Source organism: Schistosoma haematobium, chromosome 3 (assembly GCF_000699445.3).
Source record: "Schistosoma haematobium chromosome 3, whole genome shotgun sequence".
NCBI classification, from domain to species: domain Eukaryota; kingdom Metazoa; phylum Platyhelminthes; class Trematoda; order Strigeidida; family Schistosomatidae; genus Schistosoma; species Schistosoma haematobium.
Window position 1 is genome coordinate 31875105 of NC_067198.1, and position 25042 is coordinate 31900146.

General features: G+C 31.8%; 1 protein-coding gene across 1 annotated transcript in view; it reads right to left on the bottom strand.

The window, feature by feature from the left end:
* Positions 1-1266: 1266 nt before the first annotated feature.
* Positions 1267-25042, bottom strand: part of SMC3 (Structural maintenance of chromosomes protein 3) — a 34265-nt gene continuing 10489 nt past the window's right edge. The window contains exons 8-21 of the mRNA XM_051213625.1: positions 24442-24676; positions 23647-23838; positions 22963-23235; positions 19542-19692; positions 18354-18573; positions 16235-16382; positions 15005-15117; positions 13058-13214; positions 11804-12004; positions 9353-9439; positions 6595-6807; positions 5711-5791; positions 4551-4925; positions 1267-2677 (exon numbers count right to left, since the gene is read on the bottom strand). Of these exons, the coding sequence (XP_051069614.1) occupies positions 2606-2677; positions 4551-4925; positions 5711-5791; positions 6595-6807; positions 9353-9439; positions 11804-12004; positions 13058-13214; positions 15005-15117; positions 16235-16382; positions 18354-18573; positions 19542-19692; positions 22963-23235; positions 23647-23838; positions 24442-24676 (2518 nt within the window). The 3' untranslated portion in view covers positions 1267-2605. The remainder of the gene's footprint in view (positions 2678-4550; positions 4926-5710; positions 5792-6594; positions 6808-9352; positions 9440-11803; positions 12005-13057; positions 13215-15004; positions 15118-16234; positions 16383-18353; positions 18574-19541; positions 19693-22962; positions 23236-23646; positions 23839-24441; positions 24677-25042) is intronic.

The window sequence follows — 25042 nt, forward strand, 5'->3', positions numbered from 1 at the left end:
ATGAAAATGAAAAATCTCAATGGAAACAATTAAGAATGATCTATTCATCATTTATTTTATTTTAAACTTATCTAACTGATTAATTGTATATGTATATACACATAGAGATGTTTGTTTTACATCTTCTTCATGTATCTACTTAGTGAATTATTACTTGAAAAATAAAAAGAAAGAAGATACTTCTCTTTATCTATTTGTTTAAGTTACCTTGTTGTAAGTAAACAAATAATCAGATGGGTTTTTTTTGTGGAGATTGTAGTAGTCTCAATGGTTAAGATCATGAGTCAGTTGAAGGTAGACCACCATGGAAAACCCGAATGCACTGGATGGCCGTTTCGTCCAGTGCTTCCAGTTTTTCCATGATGGTCTAGCTTCAACTGACTCATGATCTTAACCATCGAAATAATCAATAAGATCTGTTTATTTGATCTTTTTTCTCTCAATTTGTTTATACTCTTGAACTGTGACTATTTTCCGATGTGCTCTATGTTACTGAATTAAGTTTATACATCTTTAGATGATATATAATTTTCTATCTACTTATGACTTATTTCTAGTTATTCATATTCGTTTTGAATTTATTTGTGCTGTTTTCTTTTTAATACATTCTCAGTTTCTTATATATTTTTTTTATACTGCTACTATAATTGTTATATCATATATATGCATGATTGAGATCAGTTTGCCTGATATTTTTGTCTTTCTTTTCATGATTATTATCTCATTTTCTTATGATCAATATGCATAGAAAACAACAATCAGATAATAACAATTTTATGGACAACGAAAATTAAGTTGTTGGTTTTTTCTACAAAAATACATTGTTTCGTATTATATTTGATTGACACCGTTTGTCCCCCAAAGCTACGTTGTCGTCAAAATTAATTCTAAGTAATATTTGAATGTCGTACATAGTTGTTTGATTGCGATTCATGGACAGACTTTGGTTTGACAGCTATTGAAAACCAACTAGCTGTTTCGTCCTATTATATGTTTAAGCATAGTTATAGAATCAAGTAGGGCAAGATAATGATCTAAATGGAAACGATTTCGCTCTCGCTTGTACGTTTGTTTGAATTGTTCATACATCAATGGAATGAATTTCCAGTGTTAAATATCGATTTTCCTATCCTGAGATTTCCCCACCAGCAAGATCAATTAAAATAGTCAAGTTCCGACAATGTATAATCCTTATTTTAACTATCTGAATATATAATATTGCTGGGAATTTAATCCTCTTAAAAGATTAGTTGATTTTGTTTTAAAAACTAGGCTCAACCTTAAAAATGTTAACAGAACCAAAGCAACTAATCTCCATACTAAATTTTATGATAATGAAAATTAGGACGAACTCAAAAAAATATTTCGCCTTTTTCTCATAAGCAATAAGATTCAATACATACCATTGAACCCAACGTCACCATTTGAATTCAATAGTACTTATCCACATTATCACGGGCTTATATGGTTTTACATAAGTATAATGATTCAACTGTGGAAAAGGTGTTCTAAAGCCTGTTGTATTTAGCACATGGTTACTGCCTGATAAAACTTCTGGTGTTACAACATTCAACCTAGATTTTCGAACCTGCAATTAATATCACAACACAAGATCCGTCGAATACACTTGGTCTAGAAGTTACCTCACCGATTGTAGACAATTTATCTTTAGTCAAGTTTTAGTCACTTGAAGTGTTTGTAAATATAACGGAGTGACATGATTTTTCTCTCCAGTTACCTCTTAATGAAAATGAATCTTTACAGCCTAGTAGCACATATTGATGTTGAGCTTAACAAAATAATGCCATTTAAAGACTATTTAGTTAACCAAACAACGGAATATCACTATCATATAGTTTGAAGCGCATGAAATCGTTAGGAATAAAAATAGAGAACAAGAATTTGCATTACTTTACTGAAATTTCGAATACAAGCACCTCTTATCAAGTACAGATTTCTGCATACGATTTTAGATAACATTTACTTAGTGATAACTACTAATACTACTAATCTGTCAAAGTGGAAGTAGTAGTCAGTCAAGTCTTTGAACAATTTACAGCACTATTTCACTGACTAAAACTAACTAGAAACTAGTCAAAACAATAACTAAAAATTCATTATCAAAATATTATTATTTATAGGGTATACAAAATATTTTATGTGAGTAAAAAACAAACCAACAAATATCAGAATAATGTTTAACAAAAAATAAATGCAAAGTGTAGTACAGGAAAAAGATGAATAGAATAGACAAACATAAAGAGATGGGAATAATTAATTAGTTTATGGGATGTTGTGTGTATTTATTACGTGGAAATATTATAAAAACGATCAAATGGGTAATATACATTCAACTGTAATTGGTCGTTACTTTTTACGGAGAAGTTCCGTTAAATGCCAATATTAACAAAACAACGTCATAATTGTTAGTTTGCTCATTTTCATGAGTATTAAGGGATTTACTTATGTATTTTTGATGATGACGACGATATATACAAGACAGGTAGATAAATATCCTCTACATATGCTTGAAGATGACAGAGAGAAAAACAAGCAGTGTATACATGAAACACAAAGGTTATGATCACTGTTATTCATGTAGAAATTATCCATGTGTCTGATCATCTTCGACAAAATCAAGTGCTTCACCTTTAGTTACGCATTCAATATGACTAACCTAAAATGAATAACAAAACAAGAGTTATTTTATGGGGAAAATGACACAGATTGAAGAATAAATGTATCGATAAATATTATCAACAATGTCACGGTAACTCAGATTCGCATATCAAGATTTTAAAAGTCTGTCTACCAAAATAACCATGAGATGAATTTTCAAACATCTTATTAGGAGTAACAATGGTAGGTGATATTCACCTATCTCAAGGGTAAGACCTGTAATGATCAATGAGAATGAATGATGGTCGGGTTAGGTCACACAAACTAAGTGAAGTTAGAAATGTGGACAATTGTCTAAAAGTAATGGGTCCAGTGAGATACCTGTGAATTCTAGGTTCAACCTCGGGAGGCGTTAATAGTGTAAAGTACTGAGTAGTTACATCTGAAGATAAAACATCTATCTGGCGCTCCTTCGTTCTTAATATCTCTTCAGTTAGGATCAGTCTGTGATGTAAGTCATCTTCAAATAAACGAAGTGACAAGGTCAAAATAGGTACGTCGAACAATAAATAAAATAATGGTTAGAAACTGTACACAGTTCTGTATGTTGTTTTAAGCCGAGATAAGCGAAAACAAAATAATGCATTCACCACGTACTTCCTATAAATGGCTCATCAAGGTAGTACAGTCGACATTAAAACTGTACTATCAAACAGGATATTACATTTGCGTATATTTACAAAGGAATGGAAGATTTTGATATATGACAACCTTTCTTATTCTAAGTGTGCTTAGTTATTAAAATAAAAAAAAGTATAGTTAACTGATATAAACAGTTTATAAGTATTGCGAATTGTCATGAACCCAATATGACCCATTCATTTGGATAAGGTAAATAAACTAAGAGATTTCATGAGCTTGAGTAGTTCGCCCACTTCAATAGAAGAGGTCTTCTTATTATATACTAATTTTGTAATTTATAACAATTTGCTAGATATGAATGAGTATTTGGGAAAGGTGGAACTCTTGGAACTATTCTAGAGTTGGTTAACTACACATATTTCTTATGTGTATGTATTAAATATTTGGCTCATTATATCTTTGCAATGCTCCTATTTTAAGCTTTCATTACATTTAATAACTGTTGATATATGTTTTACGGAAAATTATTTATGCACTTCATACTAATACTAACTCAGTTTTATATCATACATAATCTAGTTATGCACAAGTTGTAATTCCCTATTTGCGGTAGGTTGTGGTCGTGTAATTAATTTATATAACCATATGGGTTTTTGAATCAAGGAACAACGCCAATAATATAAGGAAAATCAATAAGCTATCTTCGTGTTTTAATGTTAATGGGGATAAGAGAGCTGTGTGGGTCAATAAGCGTTAAGATTACAGATCGTTGTTGGTGGCCATCTGCGCTATTGGTCCGATCGACATAAAATGAGCCCCGTCATAAATCGTCTCCATAAGTCGAATGATTGTATTTAGTGGGTTATATGGACGGTTGAACAAAATTACTAACATAACTCGACTAATAGTATATTTAAATAATCATAACTAATTGGGATTTAAAAAAAAATTAGAACTGCCTGTTACAAATAATCGACCTAATTAATTTCATCTATCTATCGAGTGAAAAATGACCATCAAAACGAATAACTAGATTAACATTGTAACACTCATTAAACACTAAATTGAAATTGAGTATAACATCAATATTGTTATAAAATAAATAAAACTTAACAAGCTTGAATAATTTTAAAAAGAAAAAAGCAACAACAGTATTCAGTTGGTCAGTCATCTACAACGTAGGACCAGGCACATATATACATAGATCCAAGTTTTCATGACTCGTTCGCACAAAAAGATGAACATCAAATTCATAGAAGCAATTACTTCAATGATAGTACTACACTTACTTTATTACGAAATTTTACACCATAGAATTTTTCAGCTGATTCTAATAATTCAGGTCGAAATGTTGTAGTGATAAATTGTGCTTCCGATTTCAAATCTCTAATCATGTCAGCAACAGCTTTACGATATTGTGCATCTAATGCGGCATCAATTTCATCAAACAGATAAAATGGTGCTGGATCACATTTTTGAATGGCGAAGATTAAAGTTAAAGCAACTAGTGATTTTTGTCCACCAGATAATTGATTCATATCGCGCATATCAGCTGAATCACCAGTGAAACTAACACGTATACCAACTCCAATAAATCGTTCAACATCGGGAATAACACTACTATCAGCACCACCATCTTCATCACTACTACCTTCACCTTCTTGCTATTAAGGAGAAATAACGGAAAAATGTTTTAAAAAACGAAATGAATAACAGTGCATAACAGAGAAAACCTAACAACACTGATTATTTTTCAACAAACAAGCATTTAGTACTGTAAACTTAAGAGGATCTTATCTTACAGACTTTAATATAATATGATATTTATATGCAATCTAACTATATTACTTACAAATTTATTGAGTAATTTTCTCTCTTGTGGCTTTAAAAAATGAATTCCCTTTCATTGATTAATGTAGTTACTAATTGGTTCATCCATATATATTTCACTGTCTGATTGTTTCCGGTTCGTACACGACTTCGAATTCGAGTATGTTATGTAAACCAAGTCAAAAATAACTTCAATTAGACCAGTAAGTACTGGACAGCTGTTCCATCCTGGTATGATACACCTAAATAGGTCCCATCTACGACTCCACAAGACGTTAGACTCAGGATCTTAGCAAGCTGATTATGGCTTGGGATGCAAACAGTTGGACCCCCAGTCAGGACCTGAAAGTCCACACTAAGCTAGGACGAGACAACCGCCTAGTGCTTAATGGTTCCCAATGATTGTCTAACCAAAGTCAATCCGTGACGTGAAACTTGAATTTTATTAAACAAATAACCCAGGTGATGCTGAAGATTAGAAAAACTGACTGAAGGTCAACCTATATATCATAAGTGGGAATACAGTTATCGATTCAGAAATTAGCTCGAATACTTATTATTGGTGATAAATAAAACAGTTAAGGTCACAAAGCTTAACTACACCAAAATGAGCACTTACACGGACACCTTTTTTCATTACCAATTCTGCACGACCTTCAGGTACAAGTCGTTTGAAAATATCTTGGAAATTTTTAGATACCTTTAATTGTAGAAATAAAAAGGAGCATGTGACATTAATAACTTATAGTTTGACAAAAAAACTGCTGAAAAAATTATTAACCTCATTACAAAAATATACGTTAACTACGAATACTTATTCAGTATGATCTTTTTTTTACATCACTACGATATAGTGATCCAGATATATTATTTTTACAATCATCTCTTGAAAATCAGAAATTAGGAATTTTTAAAACTCGTGTCACATATATATTGATTGATCAATCAGTAGTGGCTAATTTCATATTTGCCTAGTTCTTAGTGCTAATTGGATCCTATCGACTGATTTCCAATAAGGCCACTAGTTTAAATGAATCGACATTGTGTCCATTAAGTTAGGCGGTTGGAAATCCTATGCTAGTTGGCACCCATTTGCAAGGCGTATGTGAAACCTTTAGGAGAATGATGCTTCCGCTGAATTCAAACCTGTGTCACCCAGTTTCACAGCTTGATAATTTACCGCCAAGCCGACTACTTCCAACTACCTAACATAAAAAAAATTGTTATCGTGAATCGAGAGAAGTATAGGAAAGTATATCCCTATTTGATAGATGGACCACTCAATGGAACTGTAGTTGTCAATATTACTAGTAATTTATCCTGATAATACCCTTCCTCTTGTTAAACATTAAATTACTTAGATTAACTATTTAATAAATTATAAAACGGATGATATATTGATTCTTCTAAAATGACAGAATGAAATTAACATGAAATAGTAGTTTCATAAAGACTGAAAATCAAACAACCTCATGCGCATACACAAAAAACACTTAAACGAACCTGTTTAAATGTTAATTGAATAGCTTCATATTTTTGATGATCTAATGCATTCATCAAATCTTTAATCGCTTGACAACCTTTATCTAATTCTTCTTTACGTTTTAATAATTTCTCTTTCTCTTCTGAATGTGATACAAATTGATCTAAAGCCTTTTTATTCACATGACTATAACGTTTTAATTCACGATTAGCTTTATCAAGAAGTTTGAATAGCTTAAATTCAAAGAGAATAAAAATTTATAAGATACAATATTTGACGATTTTAAAATGATAAGCAAATATATATATATATATATATATATATATATATATATATATATATATATATATATATATGCAAATTCTTGAATTTTCACAATTCAGTTTAGTGATTATTCAACGTCACACACAATATCTCACTGCGAACCGAACCTAAAATCTTGAAGTCTCGGTCTCGCAGAAAGTATCTAACATTTGAACCATCGGGTCGGCATCCAGTAGTTTGCATTTTTCCAATGCCATTGGTGGGCAATTGGCTCACAATCGATATGATTGGATTTCATTGATCAAAACTTTGCATTAGAACTAGAAATTTGAAGTACTGTTTCAATGAAATTAAATCAAAGTGAAGTAAATACTTGTTTTCTTTACATTTGAAAATTTTGTGAAGTTTAAACAGTTTAAGCAGTACGAATATATGAAGTGGGAAAAATTATGTTAGTAATCTCTTTTAGAACATTTTGGTCTGAAAACTCTCTTTGCCGAGGTTTAGTTCTTTGAGCTGGATGGTTGATAAGACAAGCTATCAGTCATATGCGAAGAAATTTGAATAGCTCACAGATCTGCCTAAAGTTTGTGTTGATGCCGTTCAGAAGAACAATGAAAGCTTCACAATTAAACCATCCAGCTCAAAAAATGAAACTCCATTTTACCGCCCAAATACTAATCACTTTACATATATAAACGTTTTTATATAGCTTTTTGATACTCCACATACATAGGGAATCAAATAATGTGAGAAAATAAAACCCATATTGATCCAAAACGACTTTCTAAAATATTATTAATATCTCCGATATAGAATAAGCAGTTCAAACAAATTCATTCATGAGATTCATACGACTTAGAAGCCAACCAAGTATTCTCAATAACTCTCAAACACAAGTGTATATAGTTGTATTGAAGCTGCGGCGCAGTAGTTAAGGTGTTCGATTTTCAGCCACTATATAGCAGTTTCGAACCCAAACCCACCTACTTTGGATTCAGAAGTTGGGTATTATCACTAGACTTCATACTTGGAGTGTGCCTTCAATCTAAACATAAGAATTTATAAATAAATAATATAGTTTTAATATCCCAATTAGTAGAAAAACCAGATTTTCTGACGTTTCGTGACTTAGTGTGGGCAACTTCCTCAAAGAATAAATACTTACTTAACTCAGTACTTCTGGGAATTTACCAATTGAAAGATGTACATGAACATCAAGGTATTTAAAATAGTCCTCCTATTTACAGTACTATATGTTAATCCGTTTGAACAAACTATCTTTGGAAATCAGCTTTTTACAGTCACCAGTGATACGTTATAATATTAATCCAGTGTTTTTTTCATAATCTATTAACGATAAGCATTACATTTTAGACTATTTTAATCGGCATCTGTAACTTAATTACTTACGCCTGTTACTCCTCGTGAAGGAGCATAGGCCGCTCACCAGCATTCCCCATCCAACCCTGTCCTGGGCAATCCTTTCTAGCTCCTATTCATCCTTTTCATATCTGCTTCTATTTCCCGACGTAATGTGTTCTTTGGCCTTCCTCCTTTCCGCTTCCCTTCAGGATTCCAAGTTAGGGCTTGACTCGTGATGCAGTTTAACGATTTGCGTAGTGTATGTCCTATCCATTTTCATCGTCTTTTCCGAATTTCTTCTTCAGCTGGAAGCTGATTTGTTCTCTCCCACAGAAGGCTATTGCTGATGGTATCCGGCCAATGGATGTTGAGTATCTTGCATAGACAGCTATTTATAAATACTTGTACTTTCTTGATTGTGGTTGTTGTAGTTCTCCAAGTTTCAGCTCCATACGGTAGAACTGACTGTCTTGACGTTCGTATTGAAGATTCTCACTTTGATATTGGTTGAAAGTTGTTTTGAGCTCCATATGTTCTTCAATTGTAGGAATGCGACCCTTGCTTTGCCGATCCTCGCCTTTACGTCTGCATCTGAACCTCCTTGTTCATCGATGATGCTTCCCAGGTATGTGAAGGATTCTACATCTTCCAGAGTTTCACCATCAAGTGTGATTGGACTGCCGTTCTCCGTTTTGAATTTGAGGACCTTGGTTTTCCCTTGGTGTATGCTGAGGCCTACTGATGCAGAGACTGCTGCTACACTGGCTGTCTTTATCTGCATTTGTTCATGTGTATGCGATAGGAGGGCTAGGTCATCTGTGAAGTCCAAATCGTCCAAATGATTCTGAGCTGTTCATTGTATTCCGTGTTTTCCCTCAGATGTCGAGGTCTTCATAATCCAGTCGAACACCAGAAGAAAGAGGAAGGGTGAGAGTAGACAGCCTTGTCTGACTCCGGTCAAAGAATAAATAACCAAATTAAAATTAATCCAATTTTTGAAATTATCAAATCAAACCTTGGTAATGATACCTACAAACTCATTAATAAGAATTTATATTTGGTCGGTGAGTTTAATAATAATAATTCGTTAATTATTTAGTTTGATTATCGAATTATTTCATAAATATAAATATATACGTATATACATACTTGTTTTATATTTTTTTCTTGAAATTTATCAAATGTATTTGCTGGCAAAGAACCTAAATCGCGAATTTTTTTCATATTTTCTTCTTTCTAAAAATGGAAAAGAGTATAAAAACGATCGAATGTATTTAACATGAAATTACAGGACTTGTTAATAAAATCTAACAATCATAAAGTAAATGCTTAGTTTTCAAAATGTCCACCAATTGTCTCAAAATGACCCAGACTTCATTGTTCTTGCATTTTCATACAAATTGCATTCTGTTTCCATTCTTTACTGTTCGATCCTTTTGTCTCTCTGCTGCCAGACATTCTGTTCACGAATAACATCATATACTACTTATGTCAATATAAGTAACTTACTTCTATACAAGACAACGGTTGTTTTCATATTTAACTGAGTGAATTAATTGAGGCTTAATGAAATATCTCAAATGAAATGAACTTCTAAAAAAAATTTTTTAAGACAGATATAAAAAGACATTAAACAGTGATAGTGTACATTCGTCAACAGTATAGAAAAGGGAAATTAAAAGGAATGTAAAGAAATATTAGAATAAACAAGGTGAAAACTAGGGAAAGTAGTTGAAACAAATTAGTAGTGAGAAGATATTCAAGGTATGATTATTTTTAGTTTATGATTGATCATATTGTAAGTATTATATAATCACGAGTTTTGTGCCACACAATCTTTTACAAACAGATTTGATTTATTCATTATCAAATGTTAATTTATCTAACTTATCGTTGTAACGTGTGAGACTGCAGGTTTTAGTAAGCAGCGTTTTATCGATCGATCACAGTAACAGGGAAAACACGTATGGATGACCTAGAGCCCTGATTGGTCCCGCTTCGCAGTCTGTCTCGGCCAGTTGAGTCAGGAACACAAGTCACAGCCTCTGAGATATGAATCATTGTATTTCAGACATACTCTATTTATATACTAACCAAACAAACCACATCGTACCATAAAATAGAAAACAACATTTACACAATATGTAACGAATGAATTAAATAATAGCCAATAGGGAATGTACATTTAAAGTCCAAGGCCACCATAGACTTAACATGACAACGATTGGCATATTATTCTGCATCCATAACACTTATAATGATTAAATATTGAATTACAAATGAAACAAACTAGCAGAGTACAAATAGGTTAATGCATAGATATTATTCAGAAACGCTTAATATTTATATTTATTGTACCATCCTAATCTTACGAAAAATCTGAAGAAATATGTCTTATCTGTGTCCTCCAGAGATATGTAGCTAACCCCGAGTAATTTCATAAAAAGATACATATAATAACCACTTAATAAAGGAATGCTTATGCAATAAAATGGTCAGAGATCGTTTTTAACAATAATGGTTAACATGAATAATGATGTACATAACAGCAAAGTTTCACAATCAGTAAATTACAGTCAAAGTCATCAAAGCAAAAAACAGTGAATAAATTCTAAAAATATGCTTTTTGAGACTTGCTCTGATGTTTTGTCTACAGTATGTGATTAAACTAAGAGAATAGAACATCAAATAAATTGAATAAATAGTCGAATGATAATATATGACTCTAAAAGCCGATTGCAATGATCAAGATATATATATATATAAGAGGATAATCTATAAAAGACTTATACATTAACAAATATCATAATGAAAAGTCTAACAATGAAATGCCGTACATAACCTTCTAACAATTAATTCATGAAATATCACTTTTATTTCTAAGAATAAAGAATGTACAACTTAGTTTAGTCTAACAAGTTCATTTATTGAGAAAATTACTAGAAAGTAAACATTTTTCAAAAGGAAATCAAAGAAATAAGTCTTAAAACTTCTAGTTAGTTTATCGAAGAATATGAAGAACAACAGTAGATAAATATTATGCATAAGTACTATACATATATTCCGAATAATTGTCATTTTGTCGTCCTATAATTTAACGAAACAATGCTTTAAAAGAAACAGGTTCGGTCTAGGGACTTGTTAAGATTAGTTTAAGCTGGTTTTTATCATGAAATAATATCAACAGGGTAAATATTAGTGAAAATCAATGATCGTTAAATAGATATTCTGTTCAATTATGTGATTTCTTCAGAAGTATCCAACTATAAAGTTGTCAGGAGTTGAAACCAAGATCTTTAGTTTTCAACCGTGTTACATTTAAACCATTAAGTTGAAATCTTATGATCTACATTGGATAGGTTAACTTAATTGTAATATAGTGCGAAATAATCTTCACTCTCAACATAGTTGAACTTTACTAATCACAACTTATCATTAAAACTTTGAAGTAAGCCACTAACGAGTATATGATAAATGTTTTGTTGTACAAACTAGTTGAAATTTAATATTAATCTGTGATAAAAACTAACTTCACTATGGTTAAAATTATTTGACAAGTGAAAATTCCAATTGTAACAAATACTAATAATGTGAATATACCTTTTTTAATAATTGACTTTGTTTGGACTGCATTTTTTCTAAATTCTGTTGATCATCTTGTATACGTTCAGCGTATTCTTTTTCTTCTTGTTTTTTACGCTCCATTTCTGATTCCAGTTGACGTTGTTCATGTAATAGAGCAGATAAACGTGTTTCCACTTCATCTACTGTACGCTGAGCACCTTCAATAAGACGTTCAACCTAGACAAACAATGTAAACAGGATAAATAAAAACAAAATATTAAAATGTCTTAATATTATTGACAGTATTTATAAAAAAATCATAAGATATACTCTAAAGCTAACCAAAAAATATATATTGAATAAGGTTTTAAAAAAGTAACAGTTATATTTTTATAATAAACATTCGCTTTCTGATTAGGGCAACGAGGATAATGTCAGACTTGTATTAGTAGAGAGCATGTATATAAAATGTCACAAGTAGTAAGTAGTGAGTTTGAGTTCTAGTGTAAACATTAAAACTGGCATAAATGTACTTTGAGCTTACGAGTCCTAAATAGTATGAAGTGAGCGTCCTGAGCTCTGTTTGCTCAGAAACTTGCCCCAATATCACTTAAACTAGCAGCTAGCTAATCGTCTCTTTACAATGATATTGTGGCTTGATTCGACCATTAAGTGGTTAATCTAAGCATAAATATTCATCAAGTAAGTTGTTAGGATTATTATCTATTGGTTTGCCTCCTAATCAAGAAAACCTGGTTTCAATATCTTATTCAATTCTCTCAAATAATCCCACAATATTTATAGAAAGTATTTCGTTAGAATAATTCAGCTGTTCGTATGACTCGTCATTTATTATATCCGAGTTGCAAACCATCGAATCGACGACGAAGACAACAAGAAAACATAGTTTCTGATGCCAGTTACTTCTTGAATGGATTTCATCGACTAGTCTATCATCACATAGAGGACTGTTAGTGGAAGTCTAGTTAATCAATAGTACTTCGATTATGAAGCTAAGGTCAATGCTGCAGTATTTCTAGAAAAATTCAAGATAAACTTTTCGAACCAACAGATGGAGAACAAACTATCAGCACTACATTGAAATCATAAATCTAGATCTACGAAGTATATAAGGCACCAACAGAGACTACAGAATATTACACTCAAATACAACTTTTAAAAATCACTTATTCAGTGAGTGAAGATCACTATTAATAGAGACAATAATAAAAAACATGAAATAATATTAAAAGGAATTTTAATTAGTGACCAAAAAAAACAATAAGTTACCTCGCGCAATTCTTCTTCTGATTCAGTTAAACGATCTTGTAAATCTTGTTCCGAAGCTTCAGCTACCTCAGATTCTAATTGTTCTTGTTTTCTTAATAAATTATGTTCTAGTTGAGTTTCTTTTTCATTCTTTTCGGTTTCTAATGTAATTCTCTTCCTAGGACCGAGGGGAGGGATGAAAAAGAAGAAAATTATTTACCCAACATATTAGAAAAATATGATCAGTAAACTTAAACAGAATATTTCTCTTATAAACTTATCATTAAAATGAAAGTAGACATTATCCTAATCTATACTATTTTAAAGAATGTAGAGTAATAAATCTATACATAATTTTATAGTCAATATGATTTATTGGGAATCATAAATAAGTTCTGGGATGATTCTTTAAATTGCCTTAACAAAAGGGGATGATATGTGTGAGTACGCCGAAACACTGGAGAGTAGCTGAGACTATTGTTGTTACAGAGTCCCAATTAGTTTGTGATTTGTAATAGTTATTCTGAGTTTTCTTCATCCCCATTATTACGTTATTCCTAATCTAAACTTTATAACCCCTGTACTGTAATTGATCAATCACATATCAAAACAAGAATAGGTTGAAAAGAAGAAATATTACAAGGAACTGAAACAACATCGTATCGTAATAGAAACGTCAAAGTTGACATCGAATTTCCATAAGAAACCTCTTGATTCGTTCACTAGAGCTGATTGGTTAAAATAGACTAATCAGAATATTGAGATTTGGGCTTACATTGAGCATTTAATCGTTAGCACTTTATAATGCTAACGTATACTAATCCTAATGAGAAAGAAATAGGTATTGGTTTTTCTATTGGTTCAGACTTTTTGAAACAAAATGCATTCATCTACAATCTGAAATACAATTTCAGGATTCATTATTGTCTAAAGCGAAAATTAAAAAAAACTCAGAATCAAATGAGGTTGGTTTTAGTGTTTCAAATAGTCAATAGAATGCATAATCACGAATTTTTGGTACAAAGTACAAAACTTCCCAATTATGTTCACAATATACATGCTTCGCTCTTTTTACAACCGGCTATCATGAAACACGAAATGTTCCACCTAGTGCAACAGCTGCTTTCCTTGACAATAGAAATCACAAATGTAATCCGTTTGAGTCTTTGCAACATTAAGAGGCTACCCAAAACATTTATAAGTATTTATGTATAATCACGATGATAGAGATCTGGCAAATTGCTGCATTTCGAAATTTATGATTAGATCCTCAAAAAAGCCACATTTCATACAAATAAAAACTCACTGACTGAGTAGTGTGCGATAAGAGGAGGGAAAAATAAAATGAAGTAGAACAAAGGTTACTACTACAGAATCAGTACGACCCAGTAATTTGTAATCGCTTAGGTGCTTCTAAATTCTCATTGTACACTACTTTAGATGACGTCAGCAATGAATGAAATGAGAATGTCTATATGACAATATTTATTGTAAGAAAACTGCTACGATATCACCTAAAACAGGAGAACTGAACGAAAGTCAGTAATGCTACAACGGGACAAGCTAAGCTATCCCAATGCGCCACAGCCCTGTTAACTAGATGGAGAACACCAGATTTCAGCCGAAGGAAATGTATATTCCACAAATAGTCGGAAGCATGAACAAACAAGCATACAACTCATGCGTATACATGCAGTACAAAACGGCCCTGGAAACGTCACAAAATAGCGTACTAAGAGAGGAAACGAACCAATGACATTTATGGTCCCTCCAAATGGGAAATACAAACTGAAAGTGAAAGTGGGGGCTTTTGGCGCGAAAATGAGAGATCTAAATTTCCAAAATAACATTACAAAAATGAGACTTTCACTAAGCGATTTCTGTGGATCTAGCATCCCCAACAAAAACAAATGAACAATTTTATTTAATCAAACTAATCAATGTAAAATATGTACACACGTAACTTACTTATAAGCATCTTTAGCTTCTCTGGTTAATTCTTGAATTTTATCATTTAAACGATCAACTTCACGTTGCTCCTGAACTGACAACTGGCTTAATAAATCAGTTCCTAATTCAACCTAGAAGTAAAAAACGAGATTTCCGATTAATCTAAGCTTTTAATCAATAGAATAAACCACTCAAATATTCAACTGACCATTTCAAAATGTATGCATGATCCTAGGTAGAAAAGTAGGATAAGATTTTCCTCCCCAAATTCTAAACTTCTGAATTCCTGATAACCTTTTTATTTCACGGATTTATATTCTTTTCTCCAATCGTATCTTCGGTGCCTAATCTTTCGTACTACGACTCTGAGATTTACCTTGACAGTTTCATCTTGTTGTATTAATGAAGTACGGCAACTTGAACCAACATAGACATGTACCAGGTTTTTCGTTGCGTTTAGCCGACTGATTAACTCTGACGACATCACTGTGAAAAATGGATTAACTGCTCGAATTCTACCAGCACTATGTACCAGAAAAAATAATACTGGTTACTACTGATCAATGACTGGTACGTGTTGTTAGTATATCACCTTTATCAATGCTAAGTAACAAATCTATTGGTCAAGTTATTAGAATATGTTGATCATATTCCTCTCTATACAAAACCCAACTCTGAGATAAGAACTAGAATACGAAAATAATTTACATATAATATCACTGAGAAAAATCAGATAGATTTCTTGATTCCATATCCTTTAGAAAAGCAAAATTTATCAACATGGAAAAATAACTCGAAAAGTATCATTGTTGCTTGAATGGGTAGTTAGCAGCTAGGAGTTATGTCTTACTTCATTTGAATACATTTGCACAATAAGTGAACGAATATGAATTGATTTGAGAAAACGAAAAAAACTGCAAATAAAAGTGCTTTTACATGCTCGCATTTTTATTGACTTATTATTTAAACAAATCAGTATCTAAAACGATATATTAAAATAATTCAAATAAGTGTAAGGGTACAATTTGGTCACCAAGGTATCAAATAGAAATACATATTCATCTGTAATAAAACTACAAAAAATAAAAAGCCATAATTTAAATCTCCAATTCATATTGTGTAAAAATTACATTCTATCCAAAGTGTTCTAACCTCTTTCAAAACACTTGTGTGCTCAAGTGACACAACAGAAACAAATGAATTCATCACATAAGTACGCTAACATTAGCAAAATGGAATCGAACTAACTTTATAAGATTCCATTGTGTACTTCATCTGATCCAGGTCGTGACGTAAAGATGATAATTTGTACTCTTTCTGTGGTTTAGTTTCTTGTTTGCCACGTAATTCTTCTTTCCACATATGAATATCTTTTTTCAACTTATCAAATGTCATTCTAAAATATATAAAAATGCAACGAATACAGTAAAGACAGAAAAATAAACTTACAATAAGATTTCATTTTCAAGCAAAAAAATACCAATTACATCGATTTCAAAATGTTTTCCATACGTACGAACTTCAACTGTTTGAATATATTCAGTAAAGTTCCCTAACCTTTCAACTACAACAGTCAGTAATAACTGTATTTGGTTCCTATAATGAGTTATATCTAAGAAAGCTAAAGGACTGATTGATTTGTAAGTTAGAAATTAAATTAATCACCTTATCCGATTCATTTATATCCGTCAATACAGAGATAATTATTTCAATTGAACTGTTCTTGACAAGTAATAATCGTTTCTTTCTTAATATTTAGCAAGATGAAACTATGAAAACCTGCTTTAATTTATTTCTATTCCAGAATGGAGTAGACTTTTTCGTCTTAATTAGAAATATTAAATTTTGATCCGTTAGCAGTATTTACACGTCCGGAATTCTAACATAATCATCTTTTAGAAAACTTAGATTACAGTAGCTCCAACATCAACTCAAACATATCGGATGAGTTTGACAGATGGACTACTCTTTCCTCAGTCATTGGTACAGCCATTTGACGACTAACACTGTTGTTCAATTTCAACACTGTGTATCACAAATGTTTGAGGTGCTTGGTTTTTCTTCTTGCATTTACTGTTACACTGAGTTACTTGCGATTATCTGGGATTTTAGTTTGTTTAGGAAGTTAAAGTAAGCAGTCTCTAGATAACTGGCTATTATTATAAATCTCCTCTATAACACGTGCAATGTCATTTGTGCATTGATAAACCACTAGATTTGATTTCACCATTCAAAATGTAAAATATTTGGAAGGATATATTTTGATAAATACTATCATTATCTAGCCAATTAGTTTCTGAATGATAACCTCAATCCAATTTAAAATCGAGATGCATCATAAATACGTAGGTGATAACTAGTCATAATTCTTCCTAACCAGAAACTAAGCAAGATTTGAGAGGTAATTCCCGAATTTCTAGTGGGAAACTGTAACCATTTGAGTCCAATGATATAGAAAAAGCGGCAGTCACCCACCAATTCCATTGATATTTGCGCAACATCAAAAATTGGTCGAAATCAAAAATATAAACCATTGGATTACGACTCAGTGGTCTTAAGATTAAGGGCTCACCAAAATACCTGTAGGTTCTGAGTTCGACGTCCAATTGGGGTAGTGGTTGAGCACTACCAAGAAGCTCTATACCAAGAAGAAAAAGCTGTCTGATACTTGTTAATTTTTAATGGTCATCTAACTAAGTTTTACTTCGTAATCCAAACTATAAAACTCGATTATTTCCACAGATTTCTTGCATTAATATGACTCGATTTAATTTTATCAAAACCCTAGGGCTGCATAAATAGACCTGAGATATTAAATGATCATAAGAACCTCTAGCACCTGATAGCTTGCGACAAATGCTTATATACTGAAGGAGTTCTTATAACAAAGCTATAGTAACGAGTTTTTTTATAATAGATTAGACAAACGTTAAAACTTTGCCTAATAACTCATTTACCACATAAGTAGTCCACAAATAGGTTACGTCTCAATTAATAGACGAATAGCTTTAAAATTATTTCTTGATTTCTTTCATCACAAGGCCAAATATTAAAAAAAGCGAAAGTTCAGAGACGACTAATTCTTGATAAACATCACTGTTTTGTTATTAGGTTTCCGTTATTTATTCGGCAAGGTAGACAAAGGGCAAATGATGTAAACTCGTTCCTATACTATATTATTATTTCCATTTCTTAGGTGCAGAATGAAGATATACTCCATTTTAATGAACACTTTCAGTCATAAGATATATTCAAAACGACCTAAGTCTAATTTACCCAAACCTTATCAATGAAATATTGAATAAAATAGTAAAAATAACATCAATAATTTATGTACAAATAAAGACAAGTACTTTTATAAACTCACTCATGTTTTGATCTTACTGTATCCTTACGTTGTACATCGTCAATGATACGGTTAATTTGTGCATCAACTTGTTCTTTACGTTTAGCATTATTCTCACGAACATTTTCTGTCTCTTGAATTTCAATTTCAGTTTTTTGTTTACGTTTCTGTAATTCTAAACGTGATAATCGACTGTCGTAATATCCTCCGGTAAGTGTACCTTTACGTGATACTTGATCACCTGTCAATGTAAAGAAGAAATACACGTTGAGCTTTAACTAGCTTTTTTTCATCATAATAGTTTGGCAGTTAAAGCTATAATAATAATAATGGTGATAATAATAATAATAATAATAATAATAACAATAATAATAGCAAGTAATACAGTTTAATAAAATCAAAAAGGACATGAATATAATGGTCACTATTGCAATTAACAAACGAGTACACAAGCGAAACAGTTTCAGTTACATCATTAAACATTATAGAAAATGGAAGTTAATAAATTGAATATTCCCATCAAAACATTTATATCTTGAGAATTTTCTTTATTATCTTAAATCTAATAATATTAGACATTATTATATGCATTACATATACACAAAAAATGTAAAGTGAATGATAATATAACTCATTTGTCAAGTACAGATTTATGCACTTGGATTTGATGGCCAAAGCAAAGTAACTGGAACAGAGTTCCAACCTGAAACCTATTGGATGAAGTCTAAATGCTTAAACTTTATTTCAAGTAGGGCATTAAGACGAGATTGCTTAATTAATGATTATATATCACGAACTAACTTTATTTAAACGACAACTGAGAACCTGTGAGCAACTGACAGCCTCCTTCATCTTCATGTACCGAACTAACTGAGTTTATACATGTAAACCGCTGATTGACAACCTAATAATCTGAAAGTTAGGTGTTTACCACGAAGTCTGAAGGATCCAGCGTCCTACCCCTGGTAAGGTTGTGTATGAGCACTACTAGAGAGTTCCATGCTAGAAGAAAACATCTGTCTTTTGCTTTCTGGTTTTCAACGGTTGTCAAACTAACGTCAATCCATAATGTAAATTTACAAACAATAACACTGAAACTTCTGGACTACAAGTGTATAAAAAAACCCGATCAATACAAGGTGTTACAAAATCAATAAACTAGCATAAACTATGTTCAGAAATTATTGACACCAGAAAATGCAATCTTACCGTCAAGTGTAATACAATCGAAATTTTTTGTTCGAGCCAATTGAGTTGCAATTTCAATACTACGACAAATTAATGTTTTTCCAAAAATATGCAACATTACACCACGAAATTTCTCATCGAAATTTAAACGAGAAATCATTGGAATTGCATCCTGAAATTGTTTGTTTGTTTTTAAAAATAAATAATGTCAACTATTATTCTGTATACTGTAAAATATTCTTGATGGAATTAATTAACTTATGGAAATTTAAATTTCGTTAGAAGTATAATTCTTCACACAGACTAGCTTACTCTCTATCAGTATTATATTTAAGATTTTAGCTATAATTACAATAAGAAATATTTAGTATAAACATCTACAATGCATAAAATTAAGTTAGTATGAATTTACTACTAATAAGATGAAGATTATAAAAATACAAACGATAGGAAATAGACTGCAGTTAGTATTATTATTATTATATATATTCTGCAAATGTTCATAAAATTGTACGCTAATTTATAGGCGCGATCGAGTATTTATAACGGAGTATATAGTCAATACAGTTAGTTACGAGTGGCTAAAAATAGTGTAGGTGTTTATATGTGCTAAAGATGTTACTATATTCAGCACATTTATTACAATCGATAAATTATAAATTGTCACTTAACCAATTGATTTGTTATAATTTAGCGATGATTTATCCATTTCAGTGAATGTTTCCCGGTAAGTAATTTGAAATTTTCATGTAACTAAATGCTGTAAATGATAAATGTCCTAGTTGAAATTATACACAAAATACTATGAAATTCTGATATAACGGATGATTTAAAATATATTTTTCTCTCTCTGTAGTACACTATGCTAATACCCTAAACGGGGTGTAGCTCAGTGGTAGAGCACTAGCTTAGCATGCGAGAGGGCCCGGGATCGATGCCCAGCACTTCTACATTGCAACAGCCAGTTGCCACGCTTTGCCCCCAAATGCCCTGGTACGGCCGAGGGTGGGGAGAGTCCACTCTGTCTTTCGAAATGCTCTCACATGGCCACGTGTATACAACCACTACCAAGAAAGTCCTACTCACTACCTTCTCGTGGTATTACTATTGTTTACAAAATTGAGAGGAAAAAAAGCGAATGTCCGGCGCTTTAACCGGGTTGATAGATGTGGAGGATCCAACTAGGGGAGTTAAGAAACCCTGATTCCAAACCAATGGTGCACATGGGCTTCAGGATGGTAAGGGAGAAAATGGCGTATGAACCAAATATTGGTCACCATCTATCATGGGATTGCATCACCTGACATTTCTCCACTGCCTCGTTGATCAGACCTTCAGGTCGAAGGCTCCGGGTGTGGTCCCCTAAGAAAACCTCCTGCCTCGGTTTGGGCACCCAGGCAGCATCACGGCCCTTATGCAAATCGAATGATTTATGTGGCGCATAAGTATTCGGTGCCCCTTTGTACCAATATGTTGGGGTGATCCAGAAAAATTCTCGCAAAATACAAGCAAGGATCAGGAAACACTAAGAAGCATTTCATCGAATCAGCTTTCACTTGAAGTCTTAACCAGAAACATCGAGGAAGTGAAACGTCACATGTAGAAGTTCTGATTGGTTGATTGCTTTACTGCTAATATGTTCAGTAGCAATCCAGAATCTTCAAGTAACCCAAAGACATTTAAAATATTATAAAAACCCTATATTTTCTGTATTAAAATGAACCTTTGGAGTAAAGTACTTTTCGCATACTTTGCACCTTCTCTCTCATGTTCAGGTCGCCGTATAGTCCTAGCTTGGGGGTTACAGAATAGCTTAGGAAACGGATATAACGTTCAATTTGCAAAACTTATCACAATATTAATCTGTTCAAATAAATGAATGAAGATACAAGATTTATGACCAAGAATGGAGAATCAGAGTAACGTTAGAAAATTTATTCCACACAATCACAAGCAGTCGCTATCAGTGGGTTCGGAGTAGAAATCAATAAGAGCAAAAGAAATTAAATATTTAGTAGCCAGTAAGTTTAGTGCTTGTTTGTCCAGACTCAGTGACAAATCGTATTTAATTTCACTATCACATATCAAACCCATGATTTTTTCATTGGTAAATTTGATACGTTTTAATTTCTTTTAAAACCTTTTCTAATATCAATTGAAATGAATCGTTTTTTTTCAAAATTCTGGTTAAAAAAAGCGACTGATTTCACTGATTCGTAAAAACGAAAAGTTCCAAGTTTTAACCAAGTTAGTAGTTAGAAAATGAATTAAACAACGTGACAGATAAGAAGAATACTTAACTTATGGCAAACTTCGGCAATCACTTACTATAATGTAACGCATCAGAAACTTGAATAATTCTTAATCGTCATGTAAGTGTTTATCGCAATTAATTCGGTAGGTCATACACATTCTAGTCATCCTAGTTCTATTTATTCTTATTAACATTAAAAACTGGTTTCCAATGTTCAATTTCTTGCCACTACTCAATGTCGGTGGACTAATCATCATGAAACAAAAATAATTCACAAAATATTGACGTATTTTAACTACAACGTCTAAACTCTCCCGTCAATATATTCTATAAATATTTTACATCCGATTAAGGGGGTATGGATTCTGCCCACATGCTATAAAAACAAAAATCAGCCTAGAAATAGACAAAACTTTGGAGCGGTTAACAAATTACATGTAATAGTATCAACGGGTTTACTAATTACAAAACATCGTTTTAAACTTGTTTATTTTCTTATTATACTCTATACACTGACAACTGGTAGGAAGTAGTAATACATATATTATAGTATTTCTACGATCTATGCATTGTGATGCACAAATTGGCTTTCTGTAGCGGGCTACTCATCAATTTCAGTGAATGAGTTTAATCTCTTCTACTTGCAGTTGTTCTTAACCCTTTTTAGCTTTAACTCTTTGGTATTCTCGTGTGTTTGAAATTTCATATTGGCTGATTAGCCTATTCTCAAAAACAGGATAATTTATTTGTTCCCTCTAGAATCAATACCCTGCTTATCTTGGTGTTCCTGGTACATCTTGTAACTTTACTCATGTTCATTTACTTGAAATACCTGGAGAAATATTCATGAATCGGAATGTGATACTTCTTCATGATTCTACATTAAAGAGGATTAGATTAGAAAAAAAAGCAGTAGTCCTGTTGACATAACACTTAAGTAGAATGGTATAAATTACATATTCCATAGGATACCCCTGGAAATAAGAAGTACTGCAAATCTAGCACTGTATAATTTGACGATTAGCAATGACAAGTGTAGAACGGTGGCAGAACAGTTAAAACACTAAACAACTTTCAACAGTTGAGCAGTAGTTTCAAAAACTATATAACATCGACAATAATATGTCTAGGCTACCTGAATAACATTATAGAAAAAGACAGGAAGAATTGAAAATACAAATAACCTACATTTGTCTCTGGATATGAAGATTCTTGTACACATAAACGATTAATTGGAAGAAAATTAACTTCACCAGGAAGATTATGTTTATTAATTTCAGCAATCATACGAATAACCAATTTATCATTCTGCACAACATGATAAAACAGACGTGAACCAGCTGTAACTTCTACACTAGTATAAAATGTTTCTGGACAATCAATTAATTCTATCAATGTTCCATGATAACCTTGTACAATATCACAATCTGGACCATAACGATCACGAAATATTTCAACAACCTACAAATAGTTAAGTAAGATTATATGAGTATGTGGTGTATTTTAAAAATAAATCCTGAAAGTCAACAATAATAAAAATATTGACTGTACCGAGATATTTACAAATCATGAAGAATCGAAGTAAATATTTAAACATGTTGGAAAGTGTGAAAAATGATCTTAAAATATTGGTAACAGAAACGTATTTGCACTAGCTACACAAAACCTTGAGTGACATTAATCTCTTCCCTGTCAACAACATTGAAAAAAAACATCATACCAAGAACAATACATTTGTAGAGGCTTTCCAATTTGAAACCGAACAACAATTAGAAGTAAGATACAAAATCCCGTGATTATAGAAAATATTGAGTTTTTCAAACCTACTTTTGCGTTACAAACCATGCAATAAAAAATATGACAATTACTCACTTTACGAACAGAATCCAAACCATTCAAAATTCCTTTGCCTGTAATCGATCGTAAATTATGTTCAGTACGGGCCAACTCATCACGTAAATTGTTCAGTTCGTGAGCTATTCTAGTTTCTTCCCGATAAACAGTTTGTCTGTCCGTTTGAATTTCATCTTTTTCACGACGAAGTCTACGTTGTTCCTCAGATACCTTAGAAGTGGAAAAAACGCAATACTGACATTTACCAGTTGTTAGTAAAAATGAAACATGAACGGAAAACAGAAGAGTGGATAGAGAAAAGAAGTTGCTTAAAATTATCGCAAGACTTGAATTAACAACAACGAAACTAACCTTTTGAAAAGGGAGAAAATGTAGAACACAAAAACAATAAAGATATGCTTCTTTTGGTGTTGTTGAGCTCAACATGAATTAAGCACTGAGGATGTTGTCCAAAATAAAAACGAAAGCTCCACAATTAAACCATCCAACTCAGAGAACTCAACAACACCAAAAGCATCTACCTGAGCTGTAAAACTTCTCCATCATTTCAAAATATACTTTCATTTACAAATGATCAGATCTCCACACAAATAGCTTGTAAAACTTATTTCATAAATTAATATTTTAGCTATTAAATTTATTCATAGTATTATTCTTTTGTTTTTACCATTGTCAAAAACAATCTATTTCATTAGTATCAGAAGCCTATTTTATTGTTTTACAACTTTAAACAACTTAGTAAAGATACAAAACAGCTTCATATTGATACATTTAGTAAGTAACAGTAGTAAAGATTGATTTTAATTAACTTACCGTTTCTAATTCTTTTCGAACACATGTCATATTTTCTTCAGCCACTTCTAAATCTTGTTGTAGTTTTTCTCGTCTTTCATCATCACGTTTAATTTCTTCTGTTAATTTATTTATAGTATTTTCTTTATCTTTTATAGCTTTTGATAAACTTTTCATTTGATCTTTAATCCATTCATCACGTTGACTACGGGATTGAAATTGATTGACTCTTCCTTGTTTAGCGAATAATTCCTTTCTAAAGGGGATATTATATAATAAAAATACTTATAAGGATGTAACTTGTTATCTATTTATACCAATTATGATATATTGAATAAGAAAAGAATATAATATAACAAATGAAAGTGAAACCTTATTGGATTTTCTTTGTAACATTTTTTTGTAAATACGATATAAAATATGTATAATAAATATATTTTTGTTATATTTCAATGAGTAGAAAAGTTGTATATCCGACGTTTTGTGACTTGATGTAAGCCACTTCTTCAGAGTAAATAAATAACTGAAGAAAAAGATTTACATTACGTCACGAAACGTCAGAAATAAAATTTTCCTACTCACTGGGATATAACAAAAAATATATTTATTATTAACTCTCTAT